This window comes from Haplochromis burtoni, unplaced genomic scaffold, assembly GCF_018398535.1.
Source record: "Haplochromis burtoni strain Fernald_Lab_line unplaced genomic scaffold, NCSU_Asbu1 Contig_146, whole genome shotgun sequence".
Lineage (NCBI taxonomy): Eukaryota > Metazoa > Chordata > Actinopteri > Cichliformes > Cichlidae > Haplochromis > Haplochromis burtoni.
The window spans coordinates 564,838-582,454 of NW_024582507.1; the positions used below are offsets into that span (position 1 = coordinate 564,838).

The 17,617-nt window shown below is 39.0% G+C and overlaps 2 protein-coding genes and 1 pseudogene across 3 annotated transcripts in view; 2 read left to right on the forward strand and 1 right to left on the reverse strand.

The window, feature by feature from the left end:
* The window catches only part of LOC102302161 (keratin, type II cytoskeletal 8), a gene marked incomplete in the record, with an annotated part of 4,408 nt that extends 3,582 nt beyond the window's left edge, over window positions 1–826 (reverse strand). Inside the window, 2 exon segments of the mRNA XM_042224680.1 lie at window positions 84–295; window positions 498–826. Coding sequence (XP_042080614.1) covers window positions 84–295; window positions 498–743 — 458 coding nt within the window.
* Window positions 827–2,043: 1,217 nt separating this feature from the next.
* On the forward strand, window positions 2,044–8,493 carry LOC121815173 (annotated as a pseudogene).
* Window positions 8,494–8,779: 286 nt separating this feature from the next.
* Window positions 8,780–17,025, forward strand: abtb1 (ankyrin repeat and BTB (POZ) domain containing 1). Of its 2 annotated transcripts, none has more exons than XM_042224679.1 (12): window positions 8,780–9,015; window positions 10,343–10,405; window positions 10,497–10,552; window positions 10,689–10,833; window positions 10,940–11,099; window positions 11,197–11,242; window positions 11,795–11,911; window positions 13,623–13,735; window positions 13,807–13,905; window positions 14,020–14,187; window positions 15,412–15,662; window positions 15,931–15,967. In XM_042224679.1, exons 1-12 carry the CDS (start codon window positions 8,960–8,962, stop codon window positions 15,950–15,952), a joined length of 1,296 nt encoding a protein of 431 aa, XP_042080613.1. In that variant the 5' UTR covers window positions 8,780–8,959; the 3' UTR covers window positions 15,953–15,967. The 2 variants fall into 2 exon arrangements, with proteins under 2 accessions (XP_042080613.1, XP_005931842.1); XM_005931780.3 differs by lacking the exon at window positions 15,931–15,967 and adding an exon at window positions 15,997–17,025 and having other exon boundaries at window positions 8,783–9,015; window positions 15,412–15,612.
* The last annotated feature ends 592 nt before the right edge of the window (window positions 17,026–17,617 follow it).

Consider the following 17,617-nt stretch of genomic DNA (forward strand, 5'->3'; position numbering starts at 1 on the left):
TATCACTGTCCACTTTATTATCATATATCAAAGCTGAGCTCCTGTTAAGCAGTGGTTTGATTTCTTCCACCAGGATACCTTACTTAGTCTTGTAGTCTTCCACAGTCTCGACCATGGCTGTGCACTCATTTTCAAGCCTCACTTTATCGTGTCTGCAAAGTTCCAGCTGTTTTTCCAGGTTGGAAATGAACGTCTTAATAATGGACTCCGCATCATCAGAGGAGGGGGCGCTTTGCTGATTCAGGAGCTTCCACTTGGTTTCCAGCACTTTGTTCTGCTGCTCCAGCTGTCTGACCTGACACACGAGAAGGGATACGAACAAATTCCAACACAGTCCCACTTTAGGTTTTAAAAGAAGCTTCAAATGCCACCGAGTTAACTTGGAATAATAATAATAATAATAAATTTTATTTATGAGCGCCTTTCAAGTCACCCAAGGACACTTTAATGGTTTATAATAAAAAGATTTTAAATGTGACAGTAAAATTTCCTCTTACCTTTTCGATGTAGGATGCAAACTTGTTGTTAAGAGTCATCAGCTGATTTTTCTCCATGGTGCGTATAGTTTGGACGGTGGGATCAACTTCTAAGTTTAGTGGGGCAAGCAGGCTCCTGTCGATTGTTACTGGTTTGATATCGGTAGCGGTGCTGATTTGGCGGATGGAGTTGGATCCCATGGAACTAGTGCTGAATCGCCCTGAAGGTGAGTTCAGCAGGCTCTTCCGCTTGCTCCTCAGACTCATGGTGCTGTTGAGTTTGCACTGCTGGAAAGGATGGGGAGCTCAGCTGGTAGAAGTGGTGGTATAGCTCTGTTGTGCACGTTTTATCTTTTTGGCTGCTTTATAAGGCAGAACTGGGCGTGTTGTGATAGTGAAGTGATTGAATGTGGGTAAACCAGTCTGACACATACCTCGTGCTCTCCCACCTACCCCTCACTTTAAAGATGCAACAGGAAACTATTCCTGCTCCACAGCTTCAGGTGAGTTCCGTAACAAACTAAAAGTCTGCACTCACACAGTCTGAAAACTCAGTAAATCAAGAAGTCATCAAGAAAAATAAAATATTCCCTGTTATGAATAAAGAAAGATTTTATTTAACATAATGAACTGCAGAGCCACAGGCTTTTAATGTAAATTTAAGTCAGTACATGCAGAAAATACTTTCAGTAGGCAATGTTACATTTGGAAATGTTCCCAAATATTATAATATGCATTACACACTGGAAACTACATGCACATCAGTGGACCTCGTAAAACCTCCCTTAACTGAAAGAGAAACTCTGAAGTCCTGAAACTCTAGTAGTACGTTTAATAAAAAAAAGTCACAAATTTTCTGGAAAACTGTTATTTTTCTTCTTGAGATACTAAACTAGTAAATATGATTGTAAGAGAGTAAAGTCAAAAAAGTACAAGGAAAACCTTACCAACTAACTACGCCCTCATAACCTCACACACTCCACTCATTAACAGGAAGCTCCTTACTTGGTTATTATGGACTAAAGTATTTCTTTATTTCTACCTTTGATTGATCTCCACTGCTGCTGCCTCTGTGCTGTGATAAATTTGACACAGTTATGACAGTTATGATTACAAATTATCAACCATGGGGCAGGGTCGGGGGTTCGAATTCACCGAACGGCTACCCTGAGGTACCCCTGAGCAAGGTACCATCCCTACACACTGCTCCCCGGTGTGGCTGCCCGCTGCTTCACTGAGTGAATGGGTCAAATGCAGAGGGAGTAATTTCCCCACTGGGATCAATAAAGTACACATTATTATCCTATGGAACAAAAGAGGAAAATAGTTTGATTTAAAAATTTACCACACTTAAATTAAATGTGTTTTCACTAATGTTAATAGAAACCAGTTGTACTAAAAAAAGGAAACCTGTCTGTTCTCTTGTTTGTTTTTCAAATCCTCCCTCTCTCTCTGCGCGTCCAATTATCCAATCATCGCTTTCCTTTAAGCAAACAACTACTGTACAAAGGAAAAATGTTCTCACATAACCAGATTTATAAGGGTTTGTTTGTATGACACTGAATCTGTGCCACCCGCTCAACATTTCATCAGAGCTGAATAAAGTCAAGAGAACAGAGTGAGCGTCATGCGTATACTTAAAATGCTTTTTGCATGACACTGAATATTTCCTTCGGGTCTTCCTTTGACAGAAATGAAGATTGCTTCATTCAATGCACAGAGGTTTGGACTGACTAAGGTCTCAGATCCAGCGGTCCTGACAAGCCTGGTTAAGGTAAAACATTTCTCCTTGGCGTTAGCGAGGCAAACCAAAGAATGAAATGGCTGATATGAACTCTTTAAATGAGGACGCCGTGTACAGAGTCAACAAATCACAAAACAAAATTTCAAGAAGTGTCTCAATCTTGAGTAAAGTAAAACACATTCTGGACCACAAATCACTCCACATTCTCTATTGTTCCCTGATTGCACCGTATTTGAATTACTGTGCAGAGGTTTGGGGCAATACTTACAAATGTTCGCTATCATCAATCTTTATATTACAAAAAAGGGCCATAAGGATAATCCATAAAACTGGTTACAGAGATCATACAATCCACTATTCTTAAAATCAAAAATTCTAAAATTCACAGATCTGGTTCATTTTCTCACAGCACAAATTATATATAAAGCAATAAATAACCTGCTTCCTGACAATATTCTAAAAATGTTTTCTAAAAGGGAACGGGGATACAATTTGAGGGGGGAATTAAATTTAAAACATCCTCGTATCCGTACAACATTAAAAAGTTTTTGCATCTCTGTGTGTGGAGTGAAGCTGTGGAACAGACTAAGTAAAGATATGAAGCAATGTCCAAGCATGGCGCAGTTTAAAAAGCGGTTTAAGGATTCGGTTTTTACAGGGTACAGGGAAAAGGAGAGATTTGATAGGGTGTTCTTGTTAATATTTTCATGTGTGTGCGGGTGCACGGGTTTTGGTATGGATAATTGTAGTGTGTTTAGTATATAGGCGTAGTATATAGTATTATATAGAACATATATGTATATATATATATAATATATAATAAATAATATATTAATAATGTATTAATATATAATAAAATATATATATATTATATATAATAGTAATTATGATACTGTCCAATATTATCATTGTGAGGGGCGATGTTGTATTCCTTGAGGTGTTATGGGGTTATTGAAAAGTGTGTATATGTGTATGTGATATCGTATGTATGGATAGATAGAAAGCAATATGTGTATATATTATAATAAAAAAAAAATACATGTAAACATATAATGTAATTGCAAGGAGGTATTTCTGTAGTCTATTGATACTAGGTAGTGGAAAAGGGGTGGGATTAAATAAGCTTATGCTTCTTCCTGCTCCTTTTTGAACATGGACGTTATTTGGAGTTGTGGTTGCTCCTTTTGTTTGCTTTGTTCATTTGTCTCTTTTAATTCTATTTTTTTTATTTTTTTATTTTTTTTATACTTTTTCAACATGTTCAAAATAAAGATTCAATCAATCAATCAATCAATCAATCAATCAATCAACATGTGTAATGCATTTCTTCTTTGGAAATTTGTTGTCAATGTGACTCACTCTTGAGTGTTGGGAAACAGTCATTATCAAGTGTGAAAATGAAAACTGGGAAGTAGCCAGGTGCATTATCAGGGTTAGTAAAAAAGAAAATCGCTTCTCATTTCTTCTGCTTTCATTATCATTGATTCAAAACAACCCCAAAACAACAACAAACAAACAAAAACAAAACAATAACACTGTTTGCACTTCTTTTATTAACAAAGCTTATTTGTTGTAGATTGTGTCTTGATATGACATCATAGTTATTCTGGAGGTGGTGAATGTGACTGGAGATTCTGTTAGAGTGTTAGTGGAAGAGCTGAACGGGTGAATTTACTTAAAAAAAAAAAAGATTTTCTGACTAAAGTAAAACTGTCTCTTCCTATAAGTATGCTTACTTTTACTGTTGTCCACATCTCAGGGTCAGCACCACCCATCACTACGCTCAGCAGCTCAGTACCCGTCTGGGAAGGAGCAGATACAAGGAACAGTTCCTGTTTCTGTACAGGCAAGCTCAAATAATCCCACAAAAAGCTGAACAGCTCTATAGAATAATTTTTTTGTCCTGCTGGAAGGGACGATGTGGTCGACCTTATCAATTGCTATCAGTATAAGGATGACCAGGTCGATGATGTGGATGCATTTAAAAGAGAGCCCTATATTCTCTACTTTAAAACTCATAACACAGGTCAATCTTTGCCCCTACTGAAGCTTATGGTACCTGGTTCAGTCAGAACAAGGAGTTAGGTCTGTGTGTGTACATGTTAGTCAGTTGCTGGGACATCAGCAGTATGTACGAGTCATTTTTAACCGTGGATCTGTTTGTTGAATGAGTCTGATGCAGCGTGACATGCTAATTACAGCAGACTGCAGCAGGTTTATCAGGTTTAGTGTCTTGTGTGAGCAGGGAAATATGTTTAACTTACAGTATGTAACTACAGAGGATGTTATTGGAGTCAAGTCAACTGTTTCTGTTGCAGTGCTGAGGGATATAGTTCCGATCCCGATGCATTTTTTGAGTTGTGATACACATAGATAAAGATATATAGAGACAGAGATATCAGATCAGAGGAATCACATCTATTGCACAACCTGTAAATTATCACTCAGTGTCCTCATATTTTCTTTAGGGATATTTAAAGTTGTATTAGCCTGAAAAGCTGCGTTTTTGTTTTTTGTTTTCTTAATTTCCTTTAGAATGTAATGATCCTGGGAGACTTCAGGGCAGATGGCTGGTATCTCTCATCCAAGGAAAGGGAGGAGATCCACATTCGCAGTGACAAGAACTCTTACTGGCTGATTGGTGATAACGTGGACACCATGGCAAAAACAAGTGATCACCACGCTTATGACAGATTTGTTAGAAAGATTTGTGACAAGATATACAATTGTGGTCAGAAGTTTATTTGCCCTCGTTGAGGGCATCAATGTCAATGTAATGTTTGGCTTTTATTGATTTATTTGAAGTGTTTTTTTCCAGGATGGAATAATTATACAGCATACATCTTTAATGATTAAAAAAAAAGAAAGAAGAATTGGATGCATATGTTTGAATTTATTTCTTTAGTGGTCACAATCAACTACAACTGGTAGTTTCTCCCAGATTTAAGCTGCACAATCATTGCACCCTGGAAAATGAACAGTTCAAAGAAATTATTGAAAGCCCAGAATTATCATAACATTTATACCCATGATGACTGTATGCAAATGTCTAACCACAACTGCACAGTTATATGAATTCATGAATTGAATGAATGCACATCTTCCACAGGATAGTTGTGTATGGAGAAGATATGCTGGCAGCCATTGTGCCAAACTCAGCTAAACCATTTAACTTTCACAAAGAGTTTCAAATGACAGAAGAAATGGTGAACTATCTGATCTATCCCTCTTCTTGATATGCACTTGAATGGCTATTTTGCTTTTCTATTTTTCATTTTATACACAAATCCTCCCACAGGCCCTTAGGGTGAGCAATCACTACCCCGTTGAGGTGGAATTGCTATTCCCTTTTGGGTGAAAAAGAGCAACAACAGATGTGCAGTTGTTGACACGCAGCAAGGATTCAGGAGAGCTGTGACAGGTAAAGAGCAAAACACTAATATACTTTATCTTGTTCCTGATAGATGTGGAAAAAGCTGGGATACAACCCAGCTCAGAAAACTAGATGGAAAATTCACATAAAGGAAGAAAGCAGTGATTTCCAAATGCATTTTAACTTGTATTTCAAGAGTCAAGTCGAGTCAAGAAAGCCTTTATTTGTCACATGCAAGTTCCCCTGCAGCAAAATGGGACCCTCCTTGACCTTACATACACAACACAGACATCACATGGGGAGACAGGTCAGAGACCGGTAGTATTATGGAAAAACACTGAAATGTACACTACAATGGGCAAGACGAGGAGGGGAAAAAAAGAGACCTCTACTCATGCTGGGCTCCTATGGGGGGACAGCATGAGAACAGAAAACAAAAAAAACCTCCTCTGCACAAAGAGCACAGACATGTCCACATCACAACATCATGAAGCACGTGACAAGCAAGCTGACAAGCTGATACACCAAACTGCTGAGGTCAGCACGCTGATAAAACATGAGGAAAACTGTGAAGTCTCTTAAAACAGTGCTCCTTAATGAAAGAACAGGAAGTGTTTTGGACTGTTCGCTACTTAGGGTGTGTAAAATAATTCAAAGTTTTACCAGTACACTGAAAAGCAATCCGGGATTTTGGAGCAAACTACCAACGTACTCCCTTCATGCAAACTGCGTTTTGCATGAATCACAAAGGCATGGCTGCGTAAAAGGCATGGCGTGTGCACCTGCCTGCCTCCCGTCAACACTTCTATTCAATAGAGAAGGTATGTTTGCAGGAAGAATGAAAACAACTGAATCACTGGATCTCTTGGTGTTTTTGACCCTTAAATGTCATTTAGCATTGTGAAAAAGAGTGGATATAATAAAGAATAGTGACATATACTCGCCTGTCCCAATATTTGCATTGTTGCATGTATCAGAATCAGTCATATCTGTGTGACGAAACATTCTCAGTGCAATACAGGCCAAAGGTAATTTGCAAATTGCAGTTGGAATTTAAAATTACGCCTCTCATTTGTTGTGATTAGATGTTATTCTTCTTTTGATGTTTTAGTGCAGTGTAGCCTCTATGAAGGAATTTGGGAGTGTCATTTTTGAATTCAGTTTTCATTTTTGAACCGAGTGTGTCATGAATTCAGTGGTTTCTCACATACATCTGCTTTAAAGATTTTGTAACTAATCTATACATTTGGGGTGATAAAAGGTCATGAAATCTTACATCCAAGTTTAAAAGGATGGGGCTTTGGGACATTTTCACTTTTCTTATTGTATATAAATAACAGCAATAATGAACTGATTTTACTAACACTTAGAATCTTTTGGTCCAAAGCCCGAGTTCAGCTTTGAGTCATAGAGCTTTTGTTTTTTGTTTATTTTACCTAATAAAGCTTAACTTGTATTTACAGACTGGTCTATAGCTGGACCAATTATGATGTTTGAAATTAATTTGAACTGTCTGAGCAACAATCTTTACCAAAACTGGTGCACATGATCTATAAACTGGGTCTTAGTGTTTCTAAGTTTTGTCACAGCAAATTAAAATTGGAGTTGAGTTAATATCTCAACAACCTTTTGATCTGTGATCAAAAACAAACTGGTTACACGGACCACAGACTGTATTACAGAACTGGATTTAGTCTTTTCCAGGTAACCTCAGGGTTAACCCTGGGTTTGTGTGGGTTAGTGTGAAGGCGGTTCACTTGTTATCTCTGTAAATTGCCATAGTAACATAACCTGCTCCAGAGCAGATTATGTTCCAGATTAGAGATCAGCGAGTAGGAAATCAGCGATTTCTGATCCGAAATCGATTCTCTGAAAAAGCATTGCCATTCCTGGAAAATCCCTCAGAAATCTGTGTGTGAACAGTAGGAGCGTTAAAGTTTTGCAGTAGCGTGTAATGTCTTCGTGTTTCCCTGATGATTAGAAAGAAAAGAGGCAACTTTATTCTTAGATATTTTTTTTCTGACTATGAACAATTTTACAGTTTTATTGTTTGATAAGCCTCAGCACACAATCTTAAAACAGATAACCTGATTGTATTTGCTGACTTTCCATTCAATTTGTATAGAGAGTAATTTTGAATGCAGTTTTCATATTTATCTTCAGGATATTTGATTATAATCCTTCAGATTCTCCTGTCTTAAAGATAGGGTTGAGTCTGTTCACTTGCACAGTTAGCCAGCTTTCCTATCAGGCTTTGCAAAGCGCATTTGTCCAATGTTGTTAAAAGTAAACAACTTTACAGTAATTTGCATCTTACTTTTATTAAGAGTGAAAACAGGAAGTGAGAAAGTAACTCAGAACCATCAATCTACTACACAAACACACACACACACACACACACACACACACACACACACACACACACACACACACACACACACTTTTCTGTTAAAGTGTGTTTATTGTGTTTTTTCTCCTCCCAGAGAGTGCACAGGTTGACATGTTGAGAAAAACTTCAACTTATCATCTGCATAATAAAACAAAAGCTTGCCAAATACCAGATGGAGAAATAACCAAGCTTAACCAAGTTAAGCTTTTTTTTTCTTTTTAGGATTCTGAATAAATATTGTGACATACAGTACAATACAAAATAAGTAAATATGGGTGTAATGCACGTATTGCCTCTGTCTGTTACTGAACTGCATGACACAGCACTGTGGCCTTGTATGCCTTGGCTTGGCCTAGTTAAGAGCAAGAAAATAGGGCAAGGTTTGTCTCGTAGTTCTTTGGTCAAATAACGGAATGAAACATCTTCTGACAGCTGCTTAATCCGATGAAAAGAATGTACTTTAACAAGAGCGAAAGGCGCTATTTAATTGCATTTTTACCACTTGTTCAAATCACACATAAACGAACGACGTGACGGCATGACGTGTACCGTTCATGTTAACGGCGTAAGCTCGGAAATTCAGCTTTTATATCTTGAGCACGGGTTGCTACTTGTTCAAGTTATGCCTCTGCTGTTAGGATTATCAGCTCATTGTAAAACTTTTAAAAGATTTCTATTCATGTGGCTCACAAGTAAAACAAAAAGGATTTAGTAGTGCGGATAAAGAATAGCATATAGCTGCCGTTTTTGCAGTTATTCCCTTACGTTTGTGAAGTGTACGCTGATGTCACGTGACTGCTGGACCTCTTCGACCAAAACACCGAGGACCCCGCACAGCTTGTCAACAAAAAACAACGGTGACAACTTTCTCAGCGTTCACCGAGCAAAACTCTGAAGCTACAGCAAACCATCACTCACCTGTCCGGTAGACAGGCCGTCTCAATGCATTACAGAGGACCGAAAACACCGCGGCGATTATGGATGTGTACGATTTGTTTAGTAGTTGCAGAAAGGGCGACATTTGTAGAGTCAGGTAACCATCAGCTCTGCTGAGCTTATTATGGCTTGTGTGCTCGATGATAACTTATTTTACTTTACTGTGTTTGCCGGTGAGAGTTCTAGCATAGATTGGGCTAGCTTTTTCTACAATGCAGTCTTGCAGTTTAACTTCGGTTTTATGCAAATAAACGCGAGTTAACCACAGAAGGCAGTGTTGCTAACAGGAGCCACGATGAGCCAGTTTGTAACTGTAGCTAATTGTGTAGGTCAGCTCCTCGGTGTCCAGACGTAATGATCGCACTAGGTATCAGTGTCGGATGCTCAACCGGATATCTAGTCTCCTGCTATAGGACAGAGTTACCCCGAGAATTACGAGGAAAGAGCTTGACAGGACAGCAAAACTATGCTTAGCTGATCGAAGGAATCATCAGTGGTTACAATGTATACATAAACCAATTGTTGCAGAGTCCAATAAAGGGGGCGTGTCTGTACAGTCATGTGTACTAGAAAGTTTTCATGGGATTCATTGCAGTCCTGTGTTTCCATAGGAATTAAGAGGCCAAATAGCAACCAGGCTGGCACTAGTAATTGAGTGCACTTGATAATTTGATCACCAGCAAGTGTGAGGAGCTCTATGAAGATTTTAGAGGTTTTAGCAGTTTGCTGGTCTGGAGCATTCATGTGTGTTAACAGAATGTTGCAGTGGACGCCCCAGCAAATTTATCATAGGTTCAGACTGTGTAGTGCTTACAGAAACAAACATTGCACAATCAATAAGACTTCTAGAGCCATGTACTTTAGACAGATGACCATATTTAGACCATAATGTACAGCAGAAAATCAAAAACAACAAACACCTCATACTAGTTGTCAAGCACTGGGATAAAGGGGTGATGATTTGGATTTGTTTTGCAGCCACAGGACCTGGGCTTCTTGCAACAATGCAATCATCAAGTCGAACATAAAATACTCTGTATACCAAAGTATGCCAGAGTCAAATATGAGCCAGCCTAATTATCCAAGCCATCAGAACTGCATGCCTCCAAGTTTTTCAGTTTTACTTATTAGTACTGTAATAAATAAATGCAAATGATTTTGTAAAAGAATGATGTCAAAGTCATGAAAGCGGTTCAATCTCATGTTGAGAAGCTGCTTTTTCAAATTGATTAGAATGAATAAGGGGATTAATTAATCAAACAGAATTCAATAATTCTATAAAATAAAATCATTTGTATATACCCTCCTCTTCCTGTGTGACGTATGTATCTGTTTATTTTTATTTAAATCTTTGCGTTTTGTATGGCGAGTCGTGTCTGTGTTTATCGCAGCGCATCACTGTAACCTCTCTGCTCTTTGCCTAGATACCTTGTTGAACAAAGAGATGTTGACCTCAATGTAAAAGATAAATGGGACAGCACTCCGTTGTAAGTACAGTATAGGCAGCTGATGTAATTCTCCCATCAACGCCGCATCATAATCATAACTGCTTTTAATATAAACACTTGTGTGCTTCAGGTATTATGCTTGTCTCTGTGGTCACGAGGAGCTGGTCCAGTACCTGTTGGCTAGTGGTAAGTTACAATCAGTTATAATCACATAACACAGTATTAAACTGATGTGCTGTGCTTTAGAACTGCTCTGACATATTCTGTTGTATCATTCTAGGCTTTGAAATTTTTGATTTCACTTATTCATTTGTTTTTTTAGGTGCCAAGTGTGAAGCCAACACGTTTGATGGCGAGAGATGCATGTATGGCTCCCTGAGCGACTCTGTTCGACGCCTGCTCAAAGACTACAAGTGTGTAAGCATCCGCGCCATGCAGCGGGATGATTTCAACTACTTTCTGCACATGTAAGGGTCATGATTTTTATGTTGAAAAGAAACAAGAAAATAAGAGCAATAACAGGATGTTATAGTACGTTTGTCTAATCCAGATATTTCTGGGTTTTTTCTTTAGGTTGCTAGAGCAGGGTCAGTATAGTGACGTCAAATTCCTGGTTCACGGACAAACGTTTCTAGCACACCGATGTGTTCTCAGTGCTCGCTCAGAGTACTTCACGGAAATGTTTGAGACCAAATGGAAAGGGAAGAACTTGATCAACCTCAAGCACCCTTTGGTAAGTCTATATGTTTTCATTAGTGTCCTGTTATATCACCGTGTGTAATTCACAATTTTTAGTTATACTGTATGGATAAAGGCTGTTTTGATTTCAGATCAATCCTGCTGCCTTTGGAGCCATTCTACAATATTTCTACACAGGTGGGTGAAAAATATACCAGCTGATCTTCCATGTATCGTACAGGAGAAACAGGTGTTGTTGGGCAGGAAGGAAAGAAGGAAAATGCAAAAGATACAAATAAAATACAAACGAATATAAAATAAGTACGATAATACACTATATACAACAGTAGCATACACAGTATGTGATTATGGCTATGGTTGTGGAAATATGCAGGACATAAATTTAACTATTCTACCACTACTATTCCTATGTAAGTAACAGATATCTATAATTATAGACATGTACACGCACACACACATGTACATACATCTGTATACATATACCTGCACACGTCCATACACATAGAAGGTGCATTATGCATGAAGTGGTGAGTTATCGAATCTGCTTTTGGGATATAAATAAATAATGGTAAAATAATTTGATCTTTAAGAAGAAATTGCACACGCTACTCTTTAATGAAATGTTGTAGAAAGCATGCTTGGATGATAGTTGGATTGTATTTAATGTAATATTTTTATAACATGCAAAAATCTTAGTAAGAAAATGTTGTTTCTTTATCTCTGTTTCAGGACGGATGGATATTGATATAAGTCTTGTGGAGGACAGTAGACGACTGGCTAAACAGTGCAAAATGGCAGATCTCATAGAAGAGCTGGAGAATAAATGCAAACAAGTGTATGAATTTGGTAAGGCAGAACTCTTGATTTATATTTACTTGAATAATGCACGTACAACTTTAAGCCAGTCTTAAGACACCCCTCATTTCTCTTTTATTGTAATTTTTAAAGAGGTCTTAAGCAATAGTTCTTCAGGCTTTCTTAAAGTCTTTCTCAGGTTTTTTGGGATCATGACAATGAGCCCAAAAAACTCTGCCAGCGTAGTAAAAGCATACCTGGATGATAAAACAGAGTGGAGCTCTCCCAGAGCCCGGACCTGAACATTATTAAAGCAGTGTGGGATCATCTTGACAGAGAACTGAACAAAAGGCAGAAGCATCCAAAGAACAGCTTTGTCTTTCAAGAAGCCTGGAGAACTATTCCTGAAGACAAAGAGATTACAAGAAAGCTGCCTAAGAGACTTCATGCTGTTGAAGGTAGTCATACTAAATATTGACTTTTAAGCTCGTTCCAGCTCTGTTCGCCTTAAATACTGTATTTCCATTGCATGTTTGCACATGCTTCAATAAATCTCTGGACCTATTTCTGCTTTTGTTAGAAAAATATATAAAAAAGGAGTGGCTCAAGATGGCATATTCCTGATGTAATGCAGTTTTTCCACTTAGCCTCAAAATACCAGACCACCTTTTAATCCCATATGTTTTTATCTAGGACCATGTCCACACTAATACGTTTTCATTTGAAAACGCATCTTTTTCTCTCCATTCGGGCCTTTTGTCCACATTGAGACGGCGTTTTCGGTCAAAGAAAACGCAGCATTTTGAAAACGCTCTCCAAAGCGGATACATTTGAAAATGCCGTTTTTGCATCGCACTGTGGACAGCGAACCCGGAGCCTTTTCGAAAACGATGACACATTTTAGTCATGTGATGCAATCATGTGACCTATTAAACTAAGATAGCAGATTGTATTATACAGCAGTTGTTTTGTTTGCTCTCAATTTTGACAGCCCTATTAAAGATTATGGGCGATCGTGGCTCAAGAGTTGGCAGTTCGCCTTGTAATTGGAAGGTCGCCGGTTCGAGCCCCGGCTTGGACAGTCTCAGTCGTTGTGTCCTTGGGCAAGACACTTCACCCGTTGCCTACTGGTGGTGGTCAGAGGGCCCGGTGGCGCCAGTGTCCGGCAGCCTCGCCTCTGTCAGTGCGCCCCAGGGCAGCTGTGGCTACAATGTAGCTTGCCATCACCAGTGTGTGAATGTGTGTGTGAATGGGTGGATGACTGAATGTGATGACTGAAAGTGCTATACAAATACAGGCCATTTACCATTAACATCAGTTTGTACATGCTCCAGATAGCTTTTCTTCAGATTCTTTACTTCACTCGCTTTTGCAAATTTGTACCTTTGTGTTATTCGCAGCAACAACTCCACCTCATCGTTAGTCCATTTACTCGGTGCTTTTCCTCAACATTTAGCTGGGACGTTTCAAAGAACTGGAAAGTAAATAAACGGCAGACAGAAATGAGGCAGGGTCGAATCTTCTTGCGTTTCACGCATGCGCAGGACAGGAACGCAAGCGTTTCCAGCCGTTTCAATGTGGACGCACAACTCTGTGAAAACGACTGATAATGATAGTGTGGATGCAGAGCGTTTTCAGACGAAAGCGCCATTTTCAAATCTATCCGGGCTAGTGTGGAGGTAGCCTAGAGCTGTTGTTTTTTTCGCCCACTAATGATGAGTTTTCCATCTTGTCTTGTTTTCTTTCTGTCCTCATATCAAAGTGTCCAATAAACCGGGAATCTGTGTCAAAGTTCTCACCCTCGAACCTCACAGCTGTCAACTTCAGGATGAGATGGCTCAGTTAGCAGACTGTGCGCTGCCCACTGAATTAAGGGTGAGGACATCATGGCAGTAAAATAAGTATTTTAGCTGAACACCGCATTCATTCCTGTTGATTCTCTTTAGGTTGGATTTGGTGAGCTTCCCTTTAACAGAGTCGACCGCTTCCCTACTTATCCCGACATCTGCTTCAGAGTCGATGGTTACGATTTCTTGTGCCATAAGGTACGGATGAGAAAATCCTCACAGTGTCTTCTCAGCTACAGTGCAGACTCCCACACCACCGCAGCATAAACATGAATGTGAATGACTGAAGTGCAGTTGTGCGTCTCTCTCCAGGCATTTTTCTGTGGACGTAGTGATTATTTTAAAGCCCTCCTGGAGGACCACTTCAGTGAGGGAGAGCAGCTCCAGTCTCAGCCCAGCACCCCAGTGATTACTTTACACAACATCTCACATGAAATCTTTATCCACATCATGTATTACATCTACACAGATGACACTGAGGTTTGTGCACATTTTTTCTTTCTGTGATGTTTGCATCCCTAATAAATCATTCCGCACTTTTTTATTTAGGAAAAAAAGGATCTTTGAAAACAAACATCGATTATAAACACAGACAAACCTGTGTAGCAAAGTTTAATTGTTAAATACCTGAACAATTGTGATCCTGGTGAGGATTTCTCATCATATTGTAAGAGAAGCTTTCCTGTATTGATATGGCAACATCAGAGCCATAGTGGATGCAGAGGCTTACGGCGAAAGTGCTTATGAAATAAATATTGTCAAACTAGACAGATTTTTGGGTCGGTGAAACTGAATGTGATGCGTAAAACTGTTGGTTGGCTCTAGTTTTCGACTCCAAGACTAAAAAAAATCTTAATTGAAACCAGAAATTAGTACAATTTTGGTTAAAATAGGGGTAGGTCCTAATTTTTACTTTCATCTTCTTAAATTAAATTTTTGATTAATTTGGCCTGATGTGAACTACAATTCATAAAATCATAATTGCCTCGTGGGCAAAATAGGATGTTGACAATAGAGCTGCCAATCAGGAGACAAAGATGAAGACCGTGGAGGATTTTTCACATTTTCTTCCAGTATGCTGTTGAAAGACACGTAACTCACAGAACTTGTATCAGTGAAATGCATACAGCATTTGCATTTCCTCTGCTGGTGCCCTCCATTGTTAAATAATTCACTGTGGTTTTTTTGTGGAGGCATCCATAAACAGACATGCAGCCAAGTAATAAAGCAGATATATTTACATGTTGTAATATCCTAGGCAAAAGAGATCTGGGTTGATTAGTTAGACTTTCTCTGTGTCACAACAGCTCATTTCCACACATCTGGGCCAGTTTTTTTATTATTACATAAAGCTGCTATAAGCTTAGAATTTATGATTAAAATAAGAGACACGGAACTGGGCACTAATTAGCTATTTTAATTGTCATATTTGGAATTAGAGCATTAAAATCCACAAGTGATGGCACATTTTGTCTCAGAAGCAGACAAATTCTGAAAAAATGCTCACCAGTGATCTCACACGGTCATCTTGAAATTTCTTAACTCGTTTGACAACCTCCCCTGTACCTTAATCGTAAGTTTTGACACTTAAATAAGTGTCACTAAAGATATTGATTTATATGTACAAGGCATCCAGGGGGAGGATTGCTGTTTTGAATTCTCGTGATAATAATATTCTCCCTGCTGGTTTCTCTGCATGTCCAGCTAATGACGGAAAACGTGTTTGACGTGCTGTGTGTGGCTGACATGTATCTGCTGCCGGGGCTTAAGCGCCTGTGTGGAAAGACGCTGGCTAAGACGATATGCGAGGAAAACGTTCTGCACATGTGGAAGACGGCCAAGCTCTTCCGTCTCTCTCGGCTAGAAGATCAGTGCACAGAGTTCATGGCCAAGATCATCGAGCGGGTGCGTGGCAGTGACGGTGTCCCATTGTCAGTGGGTCGTAGTTCTTCATTGTATCTGTGCTATTGTTCATGCTCATACTATATTCTAGTCAAACTCACAAATTCAGCTGGGGATCAAATAATTATTTCCCAGATTATAGGTACCTAAATGCATTGAGTTGTTGGAGTTTGATTGGCTAATTAGATGTTTGTGTTAACAACCAGTCGAAAATACCCAAATGCCAATCATTAATGATGTTTTGATCTCTGAGACCATTTTATAATATTTTTGTTGCTGTTTCAGAACTACAGAGCTTATTTTTCCTTAAAAGTGTGTCAGCATCCCCCGAGTTCTCCATTAGGAAGAATTCAAAACTGTCTACCTCTTGCATTCGTCCCATCACAGCTGGTGGAGCAAGCAGAGTTTGCCGAGATGGTCAAAGAGGACGCCGCGTCTTTAGAGAAGCGCCAAGAGACGGACTCGGTCCCCTTGGTGGACGACATCCGCTACCACATCGCCAGCAACGTGCAGACGTACAGTGCAATCGAGGAGGCTAACCAGAAACTGGAAGCCTTGGAGGAGCTGCTGGCGAGGATTAATATTGACTGCTGAGAGGTCTGCAGGTTTGTGATGCAGCTTCAGTGAAAGTTGAGGGCTTTTTTTTTAATGGTGGATACTTTGCAAGGAGGTAACAAGCACGTCTAGTAAAACAAAAGTGAAAAAAAACACATGCATTTGTATGTTTGCAGTTTTTATTTTATTTTCAGCATATTGCATAGAATATATATTTGAAAAGAGCTGGTTATGTTTGGTGCAGATGTACAGAGAGCTGTTCGTTGTGGCTGTTTAACGTTTCTTTGAGAGACATACCAACTGTGACAAAACGTATTTTGCAAAATGGGTTCTGAAGAGATCATGTGTAATATATTTACAACAGACTACAAAATGTCTTTGCACTGCGAACATGTGTGTTTAATTTAGATGGAAGTCGTGTGCAAGAATTTGAATGTTTAAAAAAATGATAAACAAGTTTACTGAACTTCATTAAATATAATTTTTACGTTTTAAAAAAGGCAGCTGGTTAAATTGATACTTTCACACTCGAGAAATATTGGCAAAAAAAAGTTTATGTTCGCTTTATCCAGAAGATAATTGAATCTTCTTCTGATCCCTTTTGTTTGGTGTTACGTAGAATATTGCTTTATGCCATATTTAATGTGCAGACGCACCTAAATATTAACATATTTAGTTGTATTACGCTGCTGTAGTTTGCCTCGCTGTTTGAACAGTGACATTTCTCCAGCATGAATACTTACCCCTTCTAACACAGTAATGCACTTTATTTTAACCTAAAATGAGAAATCTGTCGCCTAGTGTGTGTACCAGAAAATAACTGCTCTGAATTTTACCAATAAAACACAATATTGCACGCAAGAGTAGTGTTTTTTTCAGTTTCTTCAACACATTGTGATTTTTTTCCCTTTTTTGTGGTCTGGAGATTATCAATAACCAACAGGATGGATTTCAAATTAAATTTGTTGTTTAGTAGGTGAGCAGCAACCACTAAATTTGAGTTCTCTGACCTTTCATCTGCTTCTAAATTTTATCCAGTGCCATTCCTGCCAGCTCCACTCAGCACCGAATAAATCACACAGTTTTAAGCTAATACAGAGAACATTCGAGTGTCATCAATAATATTCCCACCCATCTGTTTTCTTCCATTTATCCAGTACGGGGTCGTGGTGGAGAGCTGGAGCCTATCCCAGCTGTGAAAGGATGGAAGGCGGGGCACAGCTATAGCAGGCCACCAGCTTACAGCAGGGCTAACCATTCACACTCACATTCAGTTTAGAATGACCAGTTAACCTATCACCATGGATGCCTTTGGACTCTGGGAGGATGCTGCAGCTCACTGAGAGAACCAATGCAGACAGGGCGAGGACATGCAAACTACAGACAGAAATTTGAACCTAGGATCTTCTTGCTATGAGGCAACCACAACACCACTGTGCTGCTGTCATGATTT

Coding starts and splice junctions, on each gene's coding strand:
- abtb1 (XM_005931780.3), top strand. CDS start 8,960: ATGGATGTGTACGATTTGTTTAGTAGTTGCAGAAAGGGCGACATTTGT. Junction 13,736..13,806: donor CGCTGCCCACTGAATTAAGG/GTGAGGACATCA, acceptor GATTCTCTTTAG/GTTGGATTTGGTGAGCTTCC. Junction 13,906..14,019: donor ACGATTTCTTGTGCCATAAG/GTACGGATGAGA, acceptor GTCTCTCTCCAG/GCATTTTTCTGTGGACGTAG.